The 27,842-nt window shown below is 37.8% G+C and overlaps 1 protein-coding gene across 2 annotated transcripts; it reads right to left on the reverse strand.

Moving 5' to 3' along the window:
- Positions 1 to 129: 129 nt before the first annotated feature.
- LOC134540650 (sideroflexin-3) lies at positions 130 to 26,563 on the reverse strand. Of its 2 annotated transcripts, XM_063383523.1 has the most exons (9): positions 25,939 to 26,563; positions 19,623 to 22,429; positions 15,632 to 15,802; positions 14,487 to 14,585; positions 13,908 to 13,983; positions 11,855 to 11,940; positions 9,698 to 9,825; positions 7,674 to 7,858; positions 133 to 3,757 (listed from the first exon to the last, which is right to left on the reverse strand). In XM_063383523.1, exons 2-9 carry the CDS (start codon positions 19,787 to 19,789, stop codon positions 3,698 to 3,700), a joined length of 972 nt encoding a protein of 323 aa, XP_063239593.1. In that variant the 5' UTR covers positions 19,790 to 22,429; positions 25,939 to 26,563; the 3' UTR covers positions 133 to 3,697. The 2 variants fall into 2 exon arrangements, with proteins under 2 accessions (XP_063239594.1, XP_063239593.1); XM_063383524.1 differs by lacking the exon at positions 25,939 to 26,563 and having other exon boundaries at positions 130 to 3,757; positions 15,632 to 15,841; positions 19,623 to 19,696.
- Positions 26,564 to 27,842: the final 1,279 nt, after the last annotated feature.

Genomic DNA, 27,842 nt, shown 5'->3' on the forward strand with positions numbered 1-27,842 from the left:
AGTCATTTTGATATCAGAATAATTAAGTTTTGTATTACCTTGTGACAACATAGAGAAAATACCTTAAACCAAACTTACTGTTGCAGTGGTATTAATTTTTTTCAGTCAATTTAGTTAGATTAATTAATAATTGCTGCATTGACCAAAACCTTTGTATTAGCTTAGCAGAGAAATGAGGTGAACATTGTTAAATCAAACACCATAGATATATTTTATGGTCAACAAAAATATAGATACACATTTAGGAATGCTTAACAAACAATACATACTCATTCTTCACAATAAACATGTAATAATACATTTTATATAGTAGTAATTACAACCCAACTCAACTCTGAACATTTTAACTTACTTTTATTCCCAGTTTGGAATTTGTGTGTTTTTTGTTGAGTCGAATTTGACGTACTCTGGTCACAATTTTTATTGTCATTGTCAACAATGATTAGGTAATTGATGATGCACGCTGCGAACTATATACACACGTGCTACTAATAACAACAGCACTTCTGTACAACGTATTTTTTTTTTTTAAAAATTAACATTTGCTTACTGCCTACACCAGTGGTTCTCAAAGGGTACACACACCCTGTGGCATATAAAAATAATTGTAGTTACTCTATTATACCATTTCATTACAGACATACCCCTCTTTTTGTTAACACATTATTATTTGTACAACTTCATGCTCATGCAAACTTACAGTAGGTTTCATTATTTTCTGTAATATGTGAAATAATTATAACTAAGGATAAGAATGTATGGTGTTTTTATACCTTGGCCTTGTTGAATTATTCACTTTTCTTTACAAATAAATATGAAATGAAACAAAACAAAATGATTAGTATCTACTTACATGTCACCAAAACAGTCTAATTTTGAATAACACATATTTCACTTACACACTAAAATCATTCGTAATAAGCATGTCTAGAGAATAACTACTCAGAGAAAGAAATATCAATAGGCAATTTTTTTTTGTATGTTTGAAAAATGTGCCAATGTCATTAATGTAAAAACATAAATTCCTACTAATTGTTTAGCAAGATCAAACAATGTAATATTAATTTTTTCCAATTCATTTTAGTTCATACACTCTGGTACAAAATTCATGATAAAATTAATCCATTTTATAATAAAAAGATAACACCCGAGTTATGTTTTGTCGAATTGCTCATTGTATCTATATTTTTAGTTACAATGGTGTTATAGGTTTTATTGCGTTATCACAATTCACCATGTAATCTTGTCCCTAATTACAGTAAAACCTCGTATTTACGTTCTCGTTATTTACGTTTTCCCGCAAATAACGTCATTTTATGTAGGTCCGTTTTATTGTACATTAACTTTCGTGTTGCATTTTCCCTGAAATTACACCGCTACATAACCAAAAAAACCCGGAATGTACGTTTCAAAACACGGTAAAAATGTAAATACTCGTCACGTTAGTCATAGATGTGAAAGGTTTGAAGTAGTTCGCCTATTGTCTGTAACCTTTCGTTTTGATGTATCGACAAGTTCTATGGTGCCTCTCCTCTACTAACGTTTTAATCTTTGCTGCCATAGAGAACTTTCGTAGCAGAACCACAAACGGTTTTATTTATGGTGTCATAGAGCACTCTCGTAGCAGAGCATAGTCCGAAGCGCTGAGCTATCGATACTACCGGAAAGCGCTCATACACAGTACGTATATTTAGTAGTGCTGCATTATGTACAGTACATATCTATGATGGCTTTCATTGTTTACATTAGTCAACGTCCGTTTTGGTTAGCACGTGTTTTTTTATCGTTCACAATATTATTTATGGCAAGATTTTGATTGAAGATGGATAGGTATAAAGTTCCACGAAATACTTTATCTATTGAAGATAAAATTAAAATTATTGAGAAGTTTGACAAGCATGTGGGTACCCGAGTGGTTTTGGCCAAGGAACTGAATATTCCTGTTAGTACTTTAAACACAATAATTAAAAATAGGTGTTCTATTGAAGCAAATGCTGCCCAATGCGTTGAATTTATACTATACCTATAAAACAGTACTAGAGAAAATTTAATGTAGGCTTTATGTTGAATTGTTTTTTATATTTAAGAAAATTATATTTTTGCAGTGCCCTAAATGTGTTGTAAACAACTATTGTTTGTCTTGTAGCACCAGTAAATGCTGATACATTTTTTTAAGCTAAAATTTAGCATTAACTGCCAATAAAAGTGCTTTCCCACAATTTACACTTTCCCGCAATTTACACTTTTTCCTTGGGGTTCCCTGAAAAGTGCAAATAAGGGGTTTTACTGTATAACACATTCTTAAAAAAATTTGTAAACATTGTGCTTATAATTATTTGTAGTATTTTAAATGCACCTTATCTTAAAAAGTTTGAGAACCACTAGTCTACATCCGCACCACTTCCACCTCAACAGAAGGTCTTTAATCAGGTATTCCATGTTTTGGCACAAATCGAGTCACTCGTGTACTTTTTCCGTTGTTTACCTTCTGCCAGGCTTTTGAATTCGCTCCGTTTTTTATAGTTTCTGTCTGTTTTACTTTTCAGTAAAGCATTCCCTGTTTGATTGCGGGTTCCGTTTCACATTTGCAGGATATCCACATTCAGGAAGTCAATTAAGTTAGAAGTAGTCACGGAATTTACTTTTAATCCCGGAAAAGTCATCGATATCCTGACGCGTACTATAAAATAGCGTCTGCAAGGTTCTGTTATTGATTTATTTCTTTTAAACATGATTCAGAGCCAGATAGGCTTCATTTCTTCAGCAAATCACAAACGACATAAATTGTTAAGAGACGGGAATAATTCCCGGATTCATTTCGAGATAGGCTAGAATTTAAATACTCACACCATTGTGCTGAGTCTGCTATCAGCTAACAGTTCAAGCGGAGAAATGTCCAATCAGAGACCAAATGTTGAAGACATCTCTGTTGCCAGTAGCCAATAAACATTTGCCTGATTATGAAGAGGACTCTCATGCATCATTGGACCCGCGAAGTCTTCTAGTCCCTAACTATATTTCAAGTACGATGACAAATCATTAGATACCGGGAAAAAAATTTGTGGGTTCGTTGACCTTCAGGACAGACTACAAACCCTTGCATGATTGGCCAATGGGTTCTGTCTTCATAAACGTTCCATCTAATAAGTAACCAGTGATTCAATACTTCTTTTGTTGGAGGTTTCCTATTGGCGCAGAATCCCTCAGATAATTTGAGAGCTACTGATTTGGGCTGCGTAAAAGTACAGTTACATGAATTTAGGCAAATCACAAAGTGAATCCTTGAATTTTTCCAGTCACTAAAAATTAGCAAAATACCTTGACAATGGAAAAAAATAGCTAAATTTTTGGTAATTGATGGTCAGGGTAAAAGATGGATTTGTGCGGATAACCTGATTTGGTATTCCCACAACAAACTATATCTCCAATATGCCATGGCCAGGGGTCCTGTATGTGCCCAATTAAAGACCTTTCATTGTAGTTTCATAATTAAATTGAACATGTTTGTACGCTAAGAGCAAAAAAATTTGTGCACGTAGCAAACATGTATGGTCAATAATAAAAATTATTTAAAAAATAATAAAAAACTGGCTTCGAGCCTACACATGTCTAAAGCAACAGTTACCCAACTAACAGGATAGTTCCTCACATGACTAGCAGGTTACAGGTTACAGGTTACGGAGACGGCCAGCACTCCCTATAGGCCCTTGTTGTAGTAGACCGTGGTCGGCGGGTCTGGCAACTTGCGTATGGTCTCCTGCAAACACCAACCAGACGTCGCTACAGTTCTCCAGTCTCAGACACGACCTAGAGTACAGTTTTGTTTCAAATGATATAACTAAGGGTGCCCACATGAATCTGTAATAACAGTTTCGACTTTTCGAGTCGACATTGCAGTCGCCATCATCAGGGAGCAGTTACCTACTAGGCAGTGGCATAGCCAGGATTTATGTATGGGGGTGTTAAGAAGCATAGCATCCCCCCCCCCCCCCGTATTAGAGCCGGGGGGGAAGGGGGGGGGGGGGGGGGTCGGTCCGGAGGTGTAAAATAATGCTATTTTAGCAGTTTTCGGTACTTAAAATTAATAAAATTTTTACCATTACAATATTTAAATTTAATATGAAATTTGTTTGAGTGATGAATAAGAAATTAATTAAAGATTTGGTGCTAGGGGGGGGGGGGGGGGGGGGGTTGAACCCCTAAAACCCCCCGGCTACAACCCAGAAGCCAAGCTACTTCAGACGATGGCCGTGTAAGCCTGCGAACATGAAATCCGTTTATTAAAAATGATATATTACTGAACAAATATGATACTTAAATGTTTCATGATACTAATTTCTCGAAAACAATGTCTTTTTGATGGATACATGATGCAATTTTCAATATAATGAATTGTAATAAGCACATCTAACTTTCAGCAACAAATAAAATAAATCTGTTAAGTAATCCAATGTTTAAAAAATGAGTAACTAATAACATTTGCAAGATTAAAAATAAGTAACCTTAAACCGATCATTTTTTTAAAAAACAATGTGGTATAAACATCATGCAAAATAGATTACTTTTACTGAATTTAATATTTAAAAGATTAGATTTTGTCATTAGAGTTAAGTTTTGACTGAAAATGCTTATTAGTTTCATTTTTTTAATTGTATTTTGATGTTTTGTGATGTATGATTTTGAATTTCGGTGTCATGTACTGTACTGACATTTTCTGGGTTAGTTATGTTTTATCACAATTCACTGCATTATCTTGTCCTTTGTAATAACATTTTGCTGACTTTTCCACAGCCAAGATTACAAACACCCCCGACTAATTTTTTAAAATTATTTATAGATTTAGCAATTTCCTAAAATAAATTTAAAAAATGCAGCCTCTACCATCACCATAGCTGGCATAGTTAAAACAGATTCATAGATACGCCATCAGATTAGCATTTTTTCCAGGTTTTTGGATGCCAATACATGCAGTTTCAACACGAGTACCAAATATGAAATGTAACCATCCAGAAAAGACGAAACACTGGACTGCAATGAAAACAGAATTTAACGGAAAAAACTCTTGTAAGAACTAAAAAATGCCACCAACACGGTTACAGGTGTCCACAAATACCTGCAGACTTTTCCATGACCAAATTTACGAATTTCCCTCACGAGTTTTTCAAAATAATTGGTACATTCTGTAATCTTCTGAAAGAAATAAAGACAATCCAGTCTCCCCTTCACTATAGCTGTATTCGTTCAAACAAGAACCTTGCATACGCCATTCTACAAAGAAGAAAAAGGATAGATTTACAGAAAAATATTACAGGAAATAAAGTAAAATTAAAAAACTCGACACAGATTACCAACTTTTTTTCTTCATACCTATCACGTTACCATTCTACAAGATACTGCACTTGCAACATGTAATCATATAAATAAAATTACAGTATGTACAGTAAGTCCTCGGTTTACGTCGGGGTTACGTTCCTGAAAACCGCGACGTAAATAGAAACGACGCAAAATGAGCCATGTTTCATGCCACCGGCCGACCACGGCCCAAGGTCGGCCGGAAGCGCTGGCATACAGACGTGACAACGGGCAATTTTATCAGCAAATGACAACCGACAGCGTGGGAAACAAGTCCAACTAGTACTTCTCAGCTTTATAGAATGGTTATTTAACCAGCTGCTTTATTACCTTTATTGATTGAAATATAAAAGATGTATAGTCGTTTGGAAGACATCTTATGAAGAAAAAATCATAAATTGCAGTGAGCTGATACTGTAGGCCTACTACAAACGCATTTAATCACGATAAAGTTAACAACGGCACGTTTACAACTCCGGCCAACTTAATGATATAGCGACTGAAGTGTAGAGCTGTAGCAAACCGTATGTATTCGTTACTGAGTAACGGGTGCGGCATCTAGTAACGAGTAACGAAACGTTACACACGAATGCATTTCGTTACTCGCATTTTTCGTATGTTTTACGCATGCGCGCGCTTATTCGTTACAAAGAACGATGTTTGTTTATTAAGAAAAGTATAATTTCGAAATTCGTCGTCCAAGTTTTTTACTGTGTGTGTAGACAAAGTTTGGGATTGGAACAGAAACAACGTAAGAAAGTATTTTTTACAAATTATAAATATGTATGTTTTTGTTTTTTATTATCGCGTATTTTCACGTTTTTTGTTCTTATCTTAAAAGAGATATTATAATAAAGCTGCTCTAATGAGATTTTATTGTTTCTTGGTTAACAAAAGCTGTTAATTATCAAATACTTTTAATTGTTTATATTCGATTTATTATTATTTACGCGACGTCATACTATACGCGTACGAAATACGACTCGATTCGTTGCTGTTACATTACATAACATGTTATGCGGCATCAGAAGTAACGAGTACTAATTGTTATAGTAACGAATGCATACGGGTACACTTTTTTTAGTTACTTTTACACCTCTACTGAAGTGCCAAGGAGTTGGACGAAAAGGGGTAGGAGAAAATGCTGTGTCGTTGCGGGATACGTGCGAGATACGTTGGGTGGCCGAGCGGGCGGGCTGGTAGTATTGCATCACCGCGCGGAGAGCAGCGGAGAGCAGGAAGCGTCCCTCATGATGTATGATAAGATAAGGCGGTGAACGTGTAGCTTACGCTACATAGCATAAATTAACTACCGAAGGAAACAAAGAATTATAAACGAATTATATACAGTGTTTTGGTTAAAATAAAGATTTATGGTCATTGTAAACGACGTTATTGTGAATCGGCGACAACTTAAATTGAAACATGAGTACTCAAACATTAGCGACGTTAATCCGAAACGACGTAAATAGAGGACTTACTGTATTGATTCTGGAAAAAAAATACAACCATTCAAAGAGCATAATGTTTCGAACACCACAGTTAATATTGCGGGTTCCGTTTCACATTTTAATATTTGCAGGATATCCACATTCAGGAAGTCAGTTAAGTAAGAATTAGTCAGGGAAAGTCAATGGAATTTACTTCAAATCCAGGAAAAGTCATTGATATTTCCTAACACATACTATAAAATAGTGTCTGCAAGGTTCTATCATTGATTCATTTTTTTTGACATAACAATGTCTAATAAATCGCTGCACACATGAAAATGTGTCCCGTTACGCTCATTGTACGCTTGCGCCGCATCTATCTGTCTTCCACTCGATTGGAACAACCATCGATTTGACTTTTTCGAGGCACATTAAACTTGAAACACTCCCACTCGTTTCCTAATTTCCCTATCATCGTCCTATCCTTAACAGAATAACACAGATTGGAAGAAATTAAATAGCAAACATGAATATAAGTTATAGTTAAAATAATCTGTTCGTTAAAGTACTAATAAACATATATTTGAATTAATGAGTGCAAATAAAAGTAGATTTATCAATTAAATTGTAGATTTCATTTCACTCCTTCTTTGTATCCATACAAAATAGTGATAATTCAATAAAAATTATTAAATTTTATTCATAAAAGTATGCAATCATTTCATCAATGTTTTGTTATGACGTCACGTTAAACTGTCGTCCGTGAACCGACCTTACAGACAACCAATTTTTTCAACATGATTCAGAGCCAGATAGGTTTTCTTCCTTCGGAAAATCGCAAACGACAGGAACAATGTGTTCCGACACCTGGCACTGGGATAGCGAGGTCACCTGCAGGTCCGGCTCGAGGCTGGCGACGGGCAGGGACGCCCGCTGCGAGAAGAGCGCGCAGCACAGGGGCGTGGCGAAGGTGAGGCAGGCCCCCACCAGCAGCACCTGCAGCGGGGCGGCGGCCCAGGGCGCCCGCGCCAGGGCCCGGCGCCGCTCCAGCGCGTTCATCGCCACCGGGATCAGCACTGCACCACACACATGCACCACCGCGTCCTCAACCCGCGTAGTGATACCTCCAGCGGGGTTTCAGCGTGCCACACCGCACGTACCAACGTGTGGCCGTCTACAACTGTGTCAACTGCACCTGTGCTGGAGGTTCAATTACAGACAACCACCTCAACCCACACAACTACATTCTGCATTGGGAAGATTAATTTTGCATTTTATATTCAGACTAGCTGCAGTACCCGGCGTTGCCCGGGCTGAACACAGGGTGAAGGGGAACTTGTTTTAGAGATCAGATGTAGTTAGCAATTGTCTTCTTGATTTGAATGCCAAGCGTGCAAAATAATTTATATCACTTTCAGATCCCGACAGACCTTGTTCCTGCCAGTTTATAGTTATTTACCTGGTCTGTATGTAATCTAGACTCTATAAAGCAATATAGAAATAATTCCATTATCTAGCTAATGCTCGGCATGCAATGCAATGCCTCATTCAGTTTTGTTTTGTATTTTTGTTTGAAGTAGTTACACATATACAAATAATCTATCCATGTCTCTAAATATATATTTATCTGTATCTACATCTATAGTTGACTGCACAACAATCTCAACTCATATCATTACACTGGTACTAATTCACTTTTTGCAGGAGAAACAAAAAAACTCTTAGATAAAAATTGAATTTAAATACTTAAATTTTTCTTGCATTATTCTTTTATTTACCAACATAGTTGCCAATGATTAAAAATGCATTACATATTATAAGTACACTTAAAAGTTTATTGCTGGAATAAACTAAAAATCACCAAACATGTGACTTGTTACCTTTTACCCAGAGACCGTCCATATAAAAATGCAAAATGAATCTCCCCAGTACCAATGTAATGATATGAGTTGAGGTTTGTCTGTAATTGAACCTCCAGCAGGTATTAGGTGTGTGTGTGTGTGTGTGTATATATATATATAATTACATTTGTATTAGGAAGTTTCATTTTGCGTTTTATATATATCATACACACACACATATAAAAATAAACCAATAATATTTTGATATAATTTTCTTCAGAACAGCGTAACTACAGTCGTTAATAAAAGCAGGCTAGAACAGCTGATACAAAGATAAACAAGCATCCGCCACATTGGAATGTGAAAATCAGAAGGAAAAAGAAAAAGGGTCTTCCAGGCTTTTACTTGAATGTTATGTTAGTTAATTAGTCAAAGGCCAATAAAGCGTGTTGTGCTATCCCCAAAATTTTATATGGTAAAATACTTATTTTTTTTGTTATCTACCGAAAAATCTTAGAATAAAGAGTTTTATTAAAGTTTTGACTTATTACTTAAATTAATATTTTATTTCTGGAGACTTGAACTGTGATTATTTACTAAAAGTTTTGAATTGGATTTATATCGGTTATCAGATCAGTTAAAGAAATACATCGGCAATGGAATCTGTATTGGGTTTTATCAGTACCAAACTCACCTAATACTATTATCGACCATAAAAAAATTTTTTTTTTAATTAAAAATAAATCATCTAATAAAATTTTGTATATTTTTTTTTATAAAAACCACATTCTTTTAACCACTGAGTTATAAATCAGCCAATCCTGATAAAAATTATTTATTTATTTTAAAAAGTTTACAACTCTGATAATAGGGTTATGCCATGGTCTTTTTAAATTCTCTACTTGCGATCTATGTTCAAATACTGGCAAATTTCCATATTAAATGATGGGACGTGACATAAGAATTGTTGAAACCAACGTGGCATCTTCCGTAAGACACCTCATTCTTCCCTTGTCACACCAAATTAAAAAAAAAACTGCCGGACACGGACGGACGGCAAGTCAGCGCACGTACCCATGCCGGGCATGGCCATGCCGATCCTGGACAGGGTGACGAGCGTGATGCCCTGCCGTGCTGCGACCTTGGAGCTGCCCAGCACGTTGCCTCGCTCGTCAGACACCGGCACGCCGTTCTGTAGCTCCCTGCGCTCACACGGTCCCAAGCACCGGGCTTCAGCGCACGGCGTCTGCAAGCACCTGGCGGACTCCACCCCACAACCTCCCGGTCCCCGTCGACCTAGCTCCCGTCTCGTCCCAGCCCACCTGAAGCACAATCGAGTCTCGCGTATTTCCAAAACTGGCCGTCTCCCCCAGAACAGTTTTGCGAGAAGTCGGGGAAAACTGTTTACTCAGTTCCATGACGTGGCATTCAAGACGGTTTGTTAAATGAACGAATATGGCCGCTTTTGTGATTAACTGCTCCTTATTATCCACTGTGGGTTACCATAGAATTTGATTTTCTAGAACAAAAAAAAAAAAATTTTTTTTTTGTGGAGTTGGCTGGTTTTGGAAACACACGACTAAATTCCCGGAAAATTTGCTTGAGGACCTGGAAAATTATCTAGCCATTGTCTAAAGCCATAATAAAACTAGCCTCAATAACAATATTAACTAGTTACGCGAATCGTAAAGTGACGAGAAGAGAATTCAAACTGAAGAAAAACTGGGAAAATGCTACCCTAAGATATGGTACTACTAGGCCAACTGAAAACATTCACGATTTTTTAAATTATATCCTTATTAGTCAAGATTTTGCTTATCCGAAGTTTCCGCTGTCCACGATAACTCAGTTGATTAGGAATCCAATGTATGTGTACATATTAAGATGGGCCAATCAATCCCTCAAATACCACGAAAACTTAAGTACTCAAATATTTTATGTTCAAGGAAAAATAGTCTAAGAATAACATTATAGGAAATAATGAAAATAAAAATTAAACACTTATTCCTCTGAAGTGGACTGGGTCAATTAATTTCTTCTTACCGTTCCTGTTACCATTAACAAAGATATTGTACCTAATTATGTATATAAATAAAATATAATTATAACATGTTTTGAGCCTGGAAACTAAGTTAGTGAAAAACCAATTACAGGGTAGAATGTTTAAACAACATAGTTAATATTTTTAATTCATTGTACACTATTTTATTTCATTCAAATTTGAATAGTATATTGGAGGTATTCTCTGGGATTAGGATTCAAGAAAATTGGCAATTGACCCTTCACTAAATAATAAAAAAAAAACATAAAATCAAATTTAACAAATTCATGATAGATTCACAATAAATTGCCATTTTTTTATTATAATACTTAAAAAATTTCCAGAAAATTTACATGGAAATTTGTGGACAGTCTCCAAATACTTATATTTAATGTATGTCTATAAACTGAAGTGAGGAATTCAAAAAACAAAATGCAAGTTTTTAAAAGGCTGCTGGAAATTTAATTTTTTATGACTTCCAGCATTGTTTACGTCAGGACTTTTATGTAACCTTCGGGACCACTCCAGATTCCTAACTTTTTATTGACTTTCCAAACCAGTCAACATCCTGTTTAAAAAGTACTTTAAAACATTGAAAAATTTGTCTAAAATTAAGTCCACCCCATGCACAGACACACCTACACTTATAGTGTTATAGTGTCTTAAAATAAAATGTTTATTTAATTCTACTCCTAATAGCAAGGAACTTACAGCTATTATATTCTAACAAGTGAAGTTAAAACTCTATGATCAAATATTCTTTTACCTTTCTGCCCGTTCTACTGCAGTGCTCAAAAAACCAATTTCCACACATTGATAAAAAAAAATTTTTTGAACCGTATCTAGAAAGAAGCTACACGCTTAGGTACTACTGTACTCTCATTTTTATGTCACATCCTATACTCATCACTCGAATCCAGTGATAATGTAGACAAAAATGCATCCTTTAACTCAAGATTGAATTATACTTTATCAATATTCAGTTACGATTTTTACTTTTATCATGTGTCCGAATATTCTCCAAGGTACAAATTGCGCCCCTCTTAGTTTTCAAAAAATTTGTATCATATCGGAAGGAGAGAAATTTCTGAAGTAGAATCACCAGCCAAACTTCTGTACGTACATTCCATTTGGTAAAAAAAAAATTCTAGGCTTCCAACGAGGCGGTGACGTTCAACAACTCAACTCACTGGAGTCTCATCAGAGGGATGTTGATGCAATTGGCCGCAGAGACCGCGACAAACGGCACCCATCTGCCAATCAAGGGGGGAGCGCTCTAAACACAACGCAACACCAAAAAAAGAACGATTAGGTCACTTGAAGCATCGTCACTTATGTCGTTTCACAACACCCACCTGACTTCACAGAGAGTACGCTCGCATTCCCCGCCAGTGTAAGCAAACAGAATAACAGCGACATGCATTGGCGTACATCCCAAAGCTCAACCCCCCCCCAACAAACGGGAACTAAGCAGCCACTAAGTGACGGGACCCTCTATCACTTGCAAAAGCACGACCATGAAATGGGGTTGATAAAAGTAACCATAAATAACTGTGCTTTATGAATACAGTATAAATTTTCTGCTGATTGCATGCATATAGGCAAGCAAACTATCCAAAGATGACTTGTGTCGGTTAACCCCATGCTAAAAATCCCCCCCCCCAAACACCCTGAAAATTACCCCCCCCCTTCCCCTCAAAATAGTGAATGCTATATATATATATTTTCATCCCTGGTGACATGCATCCAAACTTTTCACATGCAAGCTGAAAAAAAAACATAGGGTAAGAAGTTGGGTGAATCAAATTTTTTTATAAAACAGGACACCTACGCTGCATTTCAATTACAGTAGACTTTAATCTCAAATCAAACACATTGATACTTGTTTGTATTCAATTCGATTTTGAATATTTACACTTTGAGATAACAAATATGTACTTAAGTGTATTCTAAGCGTAGTGAAGGTGTCTCATATCATCTTATGTAACTACCAACATGATCCTATCAGTCATTTCTGCATTATATATACATATATGCATCCTGGTTGCAATACATAAATGAGCCTGATATGACTACTCAAGAGTTTATTTCTACATGGGCACAATGAACAAACGACATGGGGCACATTCTGAAATCCCAAAATATTTTGATAATTTGAAAACAAGTAAATTGAACAATACGTGGTTTGAAACCAATGGGAAAAAAAAAAGAGAAAGACGCTGTTTGGGTCCACGCCGTAGATTTTTCGTGAAAACGAACCATTCTCCAACGATTATCCATCTGGGGATCCCTGGAGGGTTGCTCAGTTACCGTAGCACCCTCTATCAGTTTACGTGCATTAATGCCCGATTCCTCATTGTCGGGCGACAACACGACGATGTTTGGTGGTCGCAATACCTACTCGGGTGACGCTGTCACGTTGCAGTCGATCATTATACTATCACTGTTTTCTGTATCGCCTTCCAACGACACCTGCACATTTTTCGTAGGCATCTGGACTGTCATCGGTCGCTGTATGTCCAAAGGGCCAGCTACGTAATCCATTTGCGTCTTTTTCCCATCTCCTTCTGAATGTTGCCGTAGCTCTCGCAATCCCTCGGCACTGGACTTTTTAGGCTTTTTGGATTCTTTGCGACGCGGGCTTTCCTCCGAATTGCTCGGGCTGTTTCGTCGGCCCTAGGTGCGGTTGCCCGGGGCAGCCAGGAACAGCGACAGTGGGCAGACGGAACGGGCCATCTCGCTCATCAGCCACGGTCTGCACACGTGCTTAGAAAGAGAGGGAGGGGATCACGACTTATAATGACTAAAGGCTTACGTGGCACGTCACACATTAAAGTTTCCCTTGCTAGTAAGTCCAGATTTCTAAGTACCCTGAGAAACTTCTCAACCAGGATTTTTTGTGTTTGTCAAAATATTACTTTGGTGCTGTCATAATAATAAAAAAAAAAAAAAAAAAAAAAGCAGCACCTCTTACATCTTTGAATGATTCCTGCTACGAGGAATGTTGATTCAAAAAAATTATTTTTGGACTACTGACCGATTTACTTCATTGTCCATTCTACTTACTGTTTTTATCTATGACGTACAGTGCAAAATAGCAATGGCCAATATTATGATTTAAAAACACAGAAGAATAAATTGTATATTCATGTTATGATTCAGTTCGAACAACGGGGGCTGATATTCCCGCAGGTCTACCGGCCAATGACGGCTCCCGAAGCTACGGCCCTGGAGAAGTGTTACCTTGACCAGGCTGTTGAGACCGAGCGCCGTCACCAGCGCACCGCCCGTCGCGAGCACGTACGACGTGACGAGCTGCCTGAAACACGTCACACGTTGCGGTTGTCACCTCGGGGGAATTTTTCAAGGACCATTTGAAATTTCAAAATTTCAAGGATCTGTAAGATCGCAGGCTTCCGCCTTTGACTGAGGTTGCTTCGCCTCTGGGCTCCAGCTGCGTTTTTCAACACAAAAGATTTTACTGATGTTTCGGTCAATCTTATGGGTAGCAATTCGCCGCCTGAGTATTGGAGTGTTCTATGTCCACTTTTTAGGTTTTTTTACGCTATGGACACAAAATTAATATTAGTATTCATTTGTACTATATCCACACACGTCCACGCACATAAAAATGTTTGTTCTTAATTTAAGACCAATATTATTTTGTTCTATGTCATGATATTCATAGTTGTTTGAACCTTTAAAATGCTTATATCTCAGTTCCGACTCCAATGGACATAGAACACTCAAATTCCCAGGCATTACCTACAGGTCGACCCTGGCTAGGCAGGCGACGGAGAGACCCTCCTCGAACGCACTCACTTGTTGGAGATGGGGGAGCTGCCGCTGCGGTTGGTGTAGTTGACGACTGCGTTGAACGACTGGTTCACCCACTGCCAGAACACCACGGCAGGCGTCGACCTGCAACAAACCGGGGGGCCCCGCCCCGCTGATTCGATGCACGCTGACTTTTGCCTTAGAAAGAACACAAAATTCCTAAAAGCGGCTTAAAAATCATAAGAGCCACAGACAAAATCTAGGAGTATGACGTCACCGTTGCAATTTCCGTTACGGCCGCCATATTGAAAATATTTATTTATTATCCCATTTTAATGAAAAAAAATTTAAAATTTATAAAAAAATTCAATTAATAAAGTTTTAATAAAAATATTAAAAAAAACTTTTTCGACATGGAACTCGGAGACCTCGGTTCGAACCCAGTGAGGGCAATAAAATTAAAATGTCGACCGAACCTTCTTCCAAGGAAGGAGGAAGGGAGGGGGGGGGGGGGAGGCAATAACCCCAAAAAAGTGTACTTCATTAGGGAAAGGGCAAGAAAAGCGTAAAACTAAAAACTACGAATTAAAAGTAGAAACGAACTAGAATTGCCCATGAGAAGAAATACTAGTCCGGGTAAAGCTGGATTACAAGATTAATAAATTAGTGTCAGCAATAATTGTACATTTGTTTTTTGTACAAATTGCTTACAAAATTTTTCTGTACTGTGTACAACCCAAATACATTTGAATTTGCTTATCCGTGCTGACCCTCCCCCAATTACTCCCACTGTACTGATGGGCACAAGGATATTATATTTATGATATTACCGTGGTAAATACGGTTCTTTAGTATTTGTTTATTCTCCACAAATTTTACCAGATATTTTCGAGGTATAAAATGTCATGCAAGTTATCAAAACTATGAACTCTTCCAGTATCAGAGTTGGAAGGAAAGCTATACAATAAAATCCATAAAAAAATTTTAAAAATTTGTATTTATGACGAAGTATAATTTTTGTTTCCACCAGAGTTTTTCTGGAAATTCGGTTCTTGGCCATCTTTCAAGTTCAAAGTCTCAAGTTATTTTGGCGGATACTACTTGAATCTCCGAGCACACCCAGTACCACGGACGTCGAGCGAGAGTAATGTGTCCGGTGACAGATAGTTCAAAGAGTGTACGAGACTCACTTGTAGAAGGACATCATGCAGCCGGTGATTGCCATGTTCACGGGCACCTGGGCGGACATGCGGCCAATCAGCAGCATCTTCTCGCCGGTGTCCGGGTGGAAGGCAGAGTCGTACAGCTCCTTGGCCCGCCACAGCTCCTCCAGCGACACGCCGCCCAGGTCTCCGTCTTTCCTGCGACGCACGCACCCGCGTCACCCCTATTCCCAAGTCCTGAAACTCCCCGGCAACCTGACATCACAACCAGGGGGTTTTGACGTGACGTCTAATAAATCGATGAACGACGGCTGCACGCACGAAAAAGTGTCCCGTTACACTCATTGTACGCTTGCGCCACATCTATCTCTCTTCCATTCCATTGGACCAACCATCGATTTGACTTTTTCGAGGCACATTAAACTTGAAACACTCCCATTCGTTTCCTACTTTTCCTCTATCATCGTCCTATCCTTAACAGAATGACACGGATTGGAAGAAGTTGAATAGCAAACACGTTTAAAAGTTATAGTTAAAATAATCTCTTCGTTAAAGTAACAAACATATTTGAATTAATGAGTGCAAATAAAAATAAATTTATCAAATAAATTGTAGATTTCATTTCACTCCTTCTGTGTATCCATACAAAATAGTGATAATTCGATAAAAATGATTCAATTTTATTCATAAAAGTATACAATCATTTCATCAATGTTTTGTTATGACGTTGTCACCTTAAACCGACTTTACAGACAACCAATTTTTTACCAGCTTAGAAGTCCCAAATTCCATATTGCTACAGCTGATGTTTCCCGGAGATTATGCTTCCACCTAGAGGTCCTGTCGATGAAGATTCCGCAGCTCTGCCGAACCCTGAGTATCTCGCAACACATCAGTGTGGTGAATGTTTATTCGAGTGTTGATACATACAGCCCATAAAATTCGAATTTAAAATCATTGAAATAATACCAAGTATTCAACGGGCTAGCTTAATTAAATATTATTTTTTTTAACATGAATTTAAACTTCAACTATTTGCAGAAATTGATTTAAAAATATCACTACTGAAAATGAATATTTTTATTATTGTAATAATATACTATATGTATACATGAACTGAAATAACGAGTTTCCCCGACCTTTCGTACACAAATAATCCTGTGGTCTACTCGCCGGAGTTGCTTTCTCGAGAGATGAAAGAGGTTGCATATATGTCATTCCAATGACAAAATTTAACGCGGTTTTACAAATACACACGAGTTTCCAAAATTGTTATAGATTCACCTAAAACTACTGAATGAAGGCTTATCAAACTTGTATGTAAATGCACAAAAAAACAAGTTTTTTTCATCACTTATTTTTTCTGTAGAAAGCCCAAGATTTCACGAAAAGGAAAATCGGCATATTAAACGTTTATTTGGCATTTTTGAGATGCCTAAATGTCAGCGGAATAGGTTTTTTTTCCGATTTTAACTTTTCAGTCACAAGAAAATATTCCATGAATATATTATGATTTCCCTGACTTTTTGAGGTATTTCCTGACCAACTTAATTTCCCTGACTTTTCAATTTTTCTATAGCCTACATGTAGCAAGCCTGTATAAGAAAACATATCAGCTTCAGGTTGAACACCACCCACAAATTTCTGTCCACTTGCTCTTGAAAATACCACTAGAGAGCTCCACAAAACACAAAGTGCCATGTTCAATGGCCAGTAAAACATAAACTAGAGTTTGTAACAGGAAGGGTATGTGCGTGTTAATTTGCATACCTACTTATCAGCTTCCAGTGTATGCAGGTCAGCAATTGGGATGTTTGAAAAAAACAGTTGTGAAACTCAATACTCAAAAATCCCTGACAAACTGCAATCCCCCATTCCCTACCTCTGATAAAGCACAAAATTCCCCGACATTTCCTGGTTTACCACCGAATGTCATCAAGAACCTGCCGTTCAAACCATGCGTTCTATACCTATGACTATCAACAGTAGGTTAGCAAGTACAGTGAAAGATGTTTAAGCCAGTATTCTAAGGACTGATACAGTCAAGCACCAATCAAGCTGCATGCATTCATTATTTATTTATTTATTTTAATTCCAGCTGTCAGCATTCTTAGTAAAAATACAAAATAAATTTTAAAATTTTTTTTATTTTCCTGAATTTTTTTCTACCCAATCCGTAAAACAGCGGTGCTATAAAATTTGAATTAATTCATTACCCGAGATAGAATTATTTTTTTACAGTGGCATGTTCCCAAGAAGATATGATTTCCACCCAGCTGAATATTTGAAACTTTCTCATTCTCACGTGGTATGAAATGTGGATGTTGTTAAGTCATTGAGGTGAGTTATTTAACGTTTCTTAATATTAATATTAATAATTCTTGTGGGAAAAAAATTAATGTTTTTGAGTTACATCACTTACATTCATTAAAGTATTCAATACATGAATATGTAAGTAATGTAGCTGACCTAACATAAAATAACAAATCTTTCACGTGTTTTTACAGTAAGCATTGTACTTACCCTAACCGACCATACACATGAATTCATAGTATTTTTAATGTAGCAAGCCCAACTAGCCAATAAATCAATATAGTACCAGAAAACTACTTGAAATATTGCAAAGCTGTTTTATTGAATATTAAAAAAAAAATTTTTTAATGTGTTCTTCTCCTATATAATTACCCGTCAGGGGTAAATATGTAGAGTAACGGTAGATGCAAAAAAAAAAAATGCTAAAAATCCGAAAATACTTTTATTCAATGCTCTTTCACTTCCTCTTTTCAAATCAACCGACGGAGGTAAGAAATTCCAAATACTTTAGGAGATATCGAATTTTTTAATTTTCATCACAATACCTGCGTATTAATGCGGCGATCACCATTGTTTCTTGTTTACGAGTGTCTATTATGTTTCTTATTGGACAATTTTGTCACGTGACAGTTCCGTGATTGGCCAGTATTCAAATGAACCAATACGTGATTATTTATTCATTTATTGTTCAATACGATGTTTAATTAAACGGTCAACTTCTGCCATTTGATCATTCGTTTCTAATTTTGAAGTCTTATTTTTGATTTGGATATTGTTGCGCAAGTAATAAGTAACAAAAAAAAATTACGTGAGTTGTTAATGTTCATCATTTGTCCGGGTTTTGTTAGGTCAGGTCAGTTACATTATAAATAATTTAAAACTAAAGAACCATTGAAATTAATTCACATTATTTTTAATGTCCACTTAGTTTGAAAGTATTTATAATGTAACTGACCATTTTAGTTCCTACTGTTCATCCTTTATCCGGGTTTGTTTGGTCAGGTCAGTTACATTATAAATAATTTAAAACTAAACAGCCATTAAATTTAATTCACATTTTTTATGTCCGCTTAGTTTGAAAGTATTAATAATGTAACTGTCCTGACCTAATCGACCATTTTATTTATTACGCATTCACTAACACACGGCAAAATAAAAAAATGGCGTCGTTCGAACGGTTATACAGGTGTTGTATTGCTAAATTAAATTCGATATCTCCGAAAGTATTTGGAATTTCGTATCTCCGCCGGTTGATTTGAAAAGAGGAAGTGAAAGAGCATAGAATAAAAGTATTTTCGGATTTTTAGCATTATTTTTCGCATATACCGCGACTCTACATATTTACCCAGTCAGGAAAATAGAGCAAAAAATCAATTGCTCGTGGGTCACTAAAGAACCAGATTTCGGAAAACCAATAAATACAGACATGAGATAAGGCTAGGATTCAAACCACGGTATTTTAGAGTGAGAGTCCAATGTTGCAACACCAAGCTTCATTTAAATTATCTAATTACATGGCAGAGGTGAAGCAACTAACTGTAGTTAAACCACGTTAATTTAATTTTTAATTAGGGTGTTTCATTGCTATGTGAAATGTTAATATTTTAATCTGATTAACTGAGTAAGCTTCATTGTGATCAAATCCGCGCTTTATTTCTAATTATTAAAAATAGCTAAATTGGAGGAAATAATTAGCTGTACTTACCTGTATTTCTGGACTATTTCTTTAGCCCTTTCTAGGTCTTGACTGGAAGCTAATACGTTCAGAGGGTATGTTATTGAAAAAAAGTATTTAGCGCGGCCCCAATACGTACTTTGATCCCACCGGGGCTTGTCAATATTAACTTTTTCCACGGACTTGTTTAAACTCATGTCAATTTGCAAGTGTTCCGCGTTTTTTTGTAAATTCTTAGGTAACCTCAGCAAAAATAAATCCTGCAATGTTACCCACTGCCTAGGAACAATGCAATAACTTCTTTAACACCGAACAATCAACAAACAATTAGCAATAACATTAGCACGCAGTAACAAACAAGCAACAATCGATTTTTACACTGCGATCGAGGTATATCGATTCATATGTTGTATAGTGATGTATCGTTCGTCAACGGTTCAAAATGAACGAATTGTTGAGAATAATGCAGATTATCATATGTTATCTAATAAAACGGATTTTTTGGAAGTCGATTACTCAAAAGCTGAACAGTGAACACGAATCGGGTATTTTGGTATATCAGAGGTTAGAACACCATGAAGGAAAGGGAGTTTAAAAAAAATTATCGCAGACACATTTATAAAAGTTTTCGGCGATTGTGGCCTAACTACCTTAGCAGAATCGTCCACCAAGTGGTTCTCGAGATAAAGCCTATCTTCTCCAATCGTTGTTGGCAGTATTGGCACATTTCCAGCCGCACACATGGCGCCCTAGAGTCCACTCTACTTCTATAGGCTGGGCTCAACATCAAGGGCGTCTACCTCACAGGGGAAGCAGCCGACTGTACACAAATGGAAACAACACAGGGAAGACGGGGTGGTGCTGGAGGGGGCAGAAATTCTGGCTGCGGCATTGCTACACACGAGCCAACCATGGGCCGAGGGGTACCGACCCCTCCGCAGGCCTTGTCCCGCTTCCAGTAGAAAAAGCATGGCCTAGGAGTTGCATTAACAGAATGTAATATACACCATGTTGGTCTCAGCCAGTGCGGCATATTTCTTATCCAAGTGAGCGTCTCTACCATCTATGGAGAGATGTAGCACACACACTCGGTAACTTGATTATGACCGCAGTGGGTCCTAGCATTCGTTCCACAGGAACAGGTCCGGTCCACCTGGGCGCGAATCCCGCGCTAGAGTTCCGGCTTCCGTCCAAGAGCGCGTGCAGGCGTGCGTAGACCATCATGCCGGTGGCGGTCGTGTCGTGACAGACGTATTATGCGCCTGGATGGTAATTCGCTTGCCTGCGCCGGGCTTCATCATGTAGCCTCGCGATGCCACGCATGCACGGTATCGGGGTGTTCTCAGAGTCTTCTCTTTGCCCGTCCTGCACTCGGTATTGGCCGGGTAGGGGGATATTTCGCCCCTAAACGAGGGTAGCTGGGGATTCGCCGGTGACTGTGCTGATGCGGCATCATAGGCAGTAGGTGATGTATGGAATGCGAGTATCCCACTGCGTGTGATCTTCCGCCAGTCTGAGCCTCAGCTGCATCATTATATCTTATGTCTTTCAGTGGGTTTGGTTCGGGGGTGGTATGCGGTGTAACCCGCCATTTTCCACATAATATTCCTTCCACTTCCGTCCCAAGAACTGTGATGTGTTGTCGTTTAAAAGGACGCGCTGGTAGCCCCAACGCAACGGTTTATTTGGCTCTGTTCGCAGTTTTTGTGCATGTGTCCCAGGTCGTCACGTTCGTCCCACGAATTCAGGCAGTTCGACTGTCCCACAGGTGTCGCTTTGGCACGTGCCAAAACCGGGGATGTCAGTCCCCGCTTCCCATGAGCTACGTCCTTACATGCTGCACAGTAGTACCAATTATCCCAAAAGAATTCTGTTCTTCTCTGGACATACATTGCAAGTGCTTAAAGGTCCGGCAGTTCCAGCACCATACCTCCTAGCATGTTAGACCTACAGCAGGTCACTGCATTTAAACTGTTCTAGTCCTGCAGCATTTCCTTGCCAAGCAACGCCATGGTTGTGTGTTTCGGTGCTTTGCACACACGCACGTGTCCATCTACACATGTTACACAGTACATGCTATTAATGTCTAACATGAACTCAGTTTTCACTCTATCTGCCCCGACACTTATTTCATTGTTGTCCGCCATTCCCTTGCACACTGTTCACAAAGACTCAACTCAACAATCCCACACGCTCGAAGTGGCCACGTTATCAGTCTTGTTACCCACATTCGGTGCTCTCGGCTCCGCAACAATCGCACGAGTACACGTTTACTGATCTTTCACTTGCCTCGCCACACGCTGACGGGCGCCATTTGCTACCGCAATGGGGGTTGAAGTGTTCGTCGAAGTTTAGGGTGCCACCACATGCATATTGGGCAAGTGGACCCAGCTACTCTGTTCTCAGGGCAGTGACGTTGACGTAGCCCGTGTGTGGCGAGGCCCATTTCCCCCTTTATCACTCAAAACCTTCGAAATACGATGACAGGTGGATGAAGCTCCTTCCTCTCGCAGCGCTCGCGACTCACTGACAGTTCGTCCTCGCTCGGCAATTCTCGGGAGCGGAGCACTGACGTCACATTGGCGGGCACTGGCCGACACGCACGCACACACACTTCGGCGGGCGGTCGTAGAGGGTGGTGGTGGAAGGAGGGGGCTCGCAGCATGCAAGGGGAAAGGTGGTGGCACATCGGGCTCAGCCCGGGATGATGTCAGGATGCAGCTATCTTCAATAGTGAGCTGTAGAATGTATAGCAGGGGTGGAGTGGGAGTATGGTTTTAAGGGTCGACATAAAAACATTTTGTTGCGAAAACCAGAAAATACAAGTGTGGCAAGACCTATTACTAGAGACATGCATATTTCGCGATTGCGATAAAACGAATTTTTACGCGAATTTGAGTACATTTTTAAGAATAACGCGAATTTCTCACATTTTGGATAATAACGCGAAATCCTTGAATTTTCGGCGAACAGTCAGAACATTTTCCTCATTCGAACACGGCAATTCAATTTGTAAATACAGTAACAAACGTGAAACAACAAAAAACCAAAGATAACTACCCACACAGTGTATTTTATAACATGAAAAGTTGCTTTTATTTCTAAACATGTAACAATTTAAGCCTAGGCGTGTAAAAGTCCGAGTAATTACAGCAGGAGACAATCTAATGTACTAATGTACTAGGGAAAAACGTAAACTCACGAATATAGAAACGTAACGGAAATGTCGGAAATATTACGTGGCTGATCGTAACATTGTAAGTGCTGATACTGTATTTATGTCACAACTTAGCCGAAATACTGGTACGAGACATGAACTTCACAAGATAAAATGAGTGGAATCTTGGTAACTGTTTTATACGTATTATATAATTTCGGAAGTATTATACTGTTGACGCATATTTTTTAAACTAACCATTTATTTGTGGGGATCGTAAATTATTAATTATTGGTATCAAGACATCAAGATGAACGTAAACTTGAACATGTCACGGCAGCGAGTAAGCGGGTGCGTATACCAATAAACTGGTATTAGAACTGGACAAAACTGGTACACGGGAGGTGGAGCTTATATTTTTTTCCGCTAGGCTCGCTTCTATTGGCTGGCTGCTGATGGAAGGTCACGAGTCTGGGCGGAGCATTGAATGAGTTATACTGCGCATGCGCAGCTCAGAGAACAGACGCCGCACTGGGCCGCACTGTAACAACAGATGATCGAGTACAATGACCTTTCTCCGCGCAAGGCGCGCAATTGACGGTAAATTTTCATCAATTTGCGCCCCTTTTTTATTTATTTTTACTGTGTAATGTAGCCCGTTCTGAACGCGGCAGGATGCGACTGTATTTTAATTAACTTTAACGTATTTCTTACTTTTCCCTTTATTTACACTTTCCCGCTTTTTACACTTTTTTACTTTGTCCCCATGAAAAGTGCAAATAAGGGGTTTTGCTGTATTTTGATATTCGGCTCGCCTGGACAGTCGATTATCACGGTGTTTACAGCAGGTTGTTTCTCGAAGCGTTGTTCTCTTATATAGTCTTTAGCGTTGTTTGTCCATTGCGTCCATTTTTATTAACCAAATACCAAATTTAAAATGCAAACACGGTGACGATTCGTAACATTCTGTTGTGCGCAAGTTAAAGTTTAACGGGTCGAATTTTGTTACAGATAGTTTTCAACGTCTGTGAAATAAATTAAAGGTGTACAATTTAAAGGTCGGCTAAAACATTAGGCCTATTAAAATGCCTAAAGTGCCGGTAACTGCAAAACAGCGAGCCTCTGAATTTTCTCAACACGGACTTTATGCTAGTGATTCAACCACACTTTTTTGTCGTCACTGTAATGTCACCGTCTCTTGGGATAGGAAAGACTCATGTGAAAAACATGTAGGCAGTGAAAAACACAAGAAGCGTCTCTCTTCATTGCAAGGCTCATCTAGTGCGTCTGAACGCCAGTCGTCAATATCTTCAGCGTTTCAGACAGCAAAAAATAATGTCCAAAAAGACAAAAAGTTGGAATTTATAAAGGAAACAGCAGAGACCTTTATAAAGGCAAATATACCCCTTGAAAAGCTTGATGATCCTAATATCAGGGCATGGCTGAACAAATACATCGAAGGTGCTGGAGACATGCCACTTGCGAGAACAGTCCGTGAGAAATATGTAGGGGACATAGCCAAATGCAGAATTGAAGATGCCAAAACTGCATTAAAGGACAAAAAAATTGACATACTGTGCGACGAAACAACAGATAAAATGGGTAGGTGTGTATTTGTTGTTTTATTTAGAATTCTGAATCTTCAACAGGATAAACCAGAAATATTTGTTGCAGGAGTTCACTTTCTTGAAGCTGCTAATGCCACAAACTGTGTGAGGGCAATTTTAGATTCACTCAAAATGTACAATGTACAGTATGGTGATGTGCTCTCAGTAGTAACCGATGCTGCTCGTTATATGACCAAGGCTGTTAGTACTCTCGAAGTAATCCTTGGAGACCAGTTAACGCATGTCCAGTGCTGGGCACATAAGTTAAATCTAGTTGGCAATGTCTGGGTGAAAGAGTTGCCTGAGTTGAACAATGCTATGAGCAAAATAAAAAATGTGTTCAACAACACCAGGAAAAGAAGGCACCTGTATGCTAGCTTTCTTGAAGAAAAGCATGGAGAGAAACGTCCATTGTTCCCACTTCCTGTTGTTACTAGATGGAATTCCTGGTTCAACAGCGTTTTTTATGTAGCAGACTACATACATGACATTGTTGATTTCTGCAAAACAGATGAACTAAAGGCAACACAAAATTCAGGGGTTGAGTTTCTGTGTTCACTCACAGAAAATGACATTTCTCTCATTCTTTGTCAAGCTGTCTTTGTGAAAGAGCATGCCAAGAGCCTTGTAGAGCTAATACAGAAACTTGAAGGTTCTTTGTATCCAACTGCCCATTCACTATATGGGGACTTGCAAGGTATAAAAAAAAAATTTGAAAACATCACTCGTGGCATTTATTTTGAGGCAACCAGTAGAGCTTTGTCTAACATGCCCCCCGCTAAAGCTGCTGAAGCTAAAGTGTCCATCACAAGAACAGCAACACAAGCCCTTTCCAAACTGAACTCTCTCATGACAACTGACCCAAGTAGAAAGAGATTTGAAGCAATTCAAATTTTTAGTCAGGAAAGTTTGTTGCTTGCTAAATTAAACCCAGAAATGGTGCAGAAACTGAAAACTGTCCATAGTCTCTACTCCATAAGCACTGAAGAATTAACAGCTGGTTTTGGTCAGCTTCAGGACATTGTTACAAAACAAATGGAAACAGACAATTCAGTGGACGTAGTGAAGTCATTGAATGTAGTAAAGCTGTCACAGCCATTGTTTGCTTCCAGCTGCCTTGAAGCCATCTGGATGCCTTCTGCAAACGTTGACTGTGAACGATTTTTGTCCTCATATAACACAGTCTTAACAGACCGCAGGACAAATTTAAGTGAGGCTAATTTGTGTATCATGGCTACTTTTGCTTTCGAGAGCTAAAGTTTGAGGATTTTGTTCCATGTGTTTATGTCACTATTTTAGAGACTTCATATTTATTCTTGCTGGTTTAGGTACTAAAATATTTTCAATTACTGTATGTAAAAAGTGATGTGTAAATTCGATTGTAAATTACTGCTGCTAGTGCAACTGTACAATGCAAGAATGTGTCCAAAATTTCAAGGTATGCTTAGCTTAATTTTTTTAATTTATAGTGCTAAAACTATTTAAAAAATAACACCGCTTTTGATGTATGATAACACCACTTTTAAGGGTAAATAACAACGAATTTTGCTATAAAATAAACCCCAAAACTGCATGTCTCTACCTATTACATTAGATTTTCTAAAGTAACTGTAAATAAGTTTTATAACTTGTAGATCAGGAAACTTTTTTTTACCAGATTGTGTTTTAAATGGGGGCAAGTCAGGAGTCACTACAGTAATGAATGCTCCTAAAGTTATGGCTGAAAAATTACAAAAACAAGTAGGGCAGATAGTCTCGAGAGAAAGGGGGAGAGCTAGCACCTCAATAATAACAGAGTCTGGAATTAGAATACCTCCAGTATTTGTTTTTTCACATGTTCACTACAAAGATCATATTCTCAACGAAGCCCCCAATAGAAGTCTGGAGCTAGCAGCAAAAAGGGGCTGGATAAATGTAGATTCGTACTTACAAGTTTTGAAAAACATACTTAGAATCACACTTCTTTTTCAAAAGAAAACCCAGTGCTTTTACAGTGCGATAATCATATTCTCACGTATCCTTGGAGGCAGTTGATCATGGTCATGACAAAGGTATTGTTAATCATTCCCTCCATACACATCACAAAGGTTGCAACCATATTATGTGGCAGTATTTGGTCAGCTTAAAGGCAAACTCAAAATTGCTTTCATAAACTGGCACTTACATCATACATTAAAATGCTTAATTAATGATGTCCCTTAATTAATGAAGATCGCTTACTACAATCTTTTACGCCTAAGAACATCATGCAATAATTTAAAGTAAAAAAAAAAAATTGTATTTTAAATAAATTAGCAATTTAATTTTTTCTGAGGATGACTTCTCACCAACCAAGGTTTACAGATCAACTCCTCTTCCAATTGCTCAGACATCATAAAATCCCTAAACCAAACCCCTCACAAAACAGATTCAAGTGTAAATAGATCCGATGCCGCCATAATTTCAGAAGAGCCTTCTTCCACACAAGTAACCCAGGGAACTGTTTGACCTTTCCGCATGTTACTCCCACATCATCAAATTCTAAAGGGAAAGGAACGCAGTAAATCTACCCCAGTGGTTGGGCACCATGAGAAAAATGCTCACCATAATATCTAAAAATAAATTTGATGGTTATCGAGAATCGTTTATGACAATTATATATATTCGTAGTTATGAGCCACAAACACATTCTTAGCACATAAGGAAGCCAACAAAATCAGCACTTGATAAATATCATATTAATTTGCTTAGGTTTACAAGCAACTTACAAAATACCAGTTAATATGGCATCTTCATACATGTTCGTTTTTAAATGAAATATTTTGGAAAGACAGTTGGCGGCACAGAATTCCCAAAATTTGCTTTCAAATAGTTTTTCCTAAAAGTAAACAATCGTCGTGAAAGTAGTGTTCGTTCAAAAGAATTATTTATGATAAAAATCTTATATTTAATGTTAATACGTGATTATTAATGATGTCCATAAATGACTTTTGTAAGAAAATCTCAGTATTAAAAATGAATAATTTGAGATACTTAACATTATCATCTCAATTGTCATGTACAACTTTCAAAAATAGTGAATTACTGCAAGATTTGAAGTGAGCGTGTAATTCTAGTAATATAAAAACCTAAGTATCTCTGACAATTTGCGCAGTGTACATTTAATTATTGTTTCCCAACAGCTAGGATATTTTTTTCTTCAAAACAATGCCTTCTTTATAATGTTTTTTTTTCTGGTTCCTTGAAATATTTGAAAACAAGATTCTACTGTAGAGTAAATCCCTGGAACAAATCAAAGTGCTTAAGAAAAAAAAGCTATACTTATTAACAGGGATAATTTACTTAAAGGCTAAAAATTTATGTATGAATAGGTAAGGTGCACAATTTTTTTTTTTTTTTTTTTTTAAACATAAAGCAGGAAATTTTCCTAAAAAGGATTTTCTCAAGAGGGTTTTACTGAAAAACTGGAAAGCACATGACATCATTACACCCTAGCACACCAACATA

The sequence above is a fragment of the Bacillus rossius genome, chromosome 17 (assembly GCF_032445375.1).
Source record: "Bacillus rossius redtenbacheri isolate Brsri chromosome 17, Brsri_v3, whole genome shotgun sequence".
Taxonomy (NCBI): domain Eukaryota; kingdom Metazoa; phylum Arthropoda; class Insecta; order Phasmatodea; family Bacillidae; genus Bacillus; species Bacillus rossius.

Bases quoted from the DNA above. Each gene is read 5' to 3' on its own strand.
- LOC134540650 (XM_063383523.1), bottom strand. From the start codon at position 19,789: ATGAGTTTAAACAAGTCCGTGGAAAAAGTTAATATTGACAAGCCCCGG. The intron at 13,984-14,486 runs GTGAGTGCGTTC...GACGTGTTTCAG, and splicing joins AGCTCCCCCATCTCCAACAA to GCAGCTCGTCACGTCGTACG. The intron at 9,826-11,854 runs GTGAGTTGAGTT...GTGTGAGCGCAG, and splicing joins ATCCCTCTGATGAGACTCCA to GGAGCTACAGAACGGCGTGC.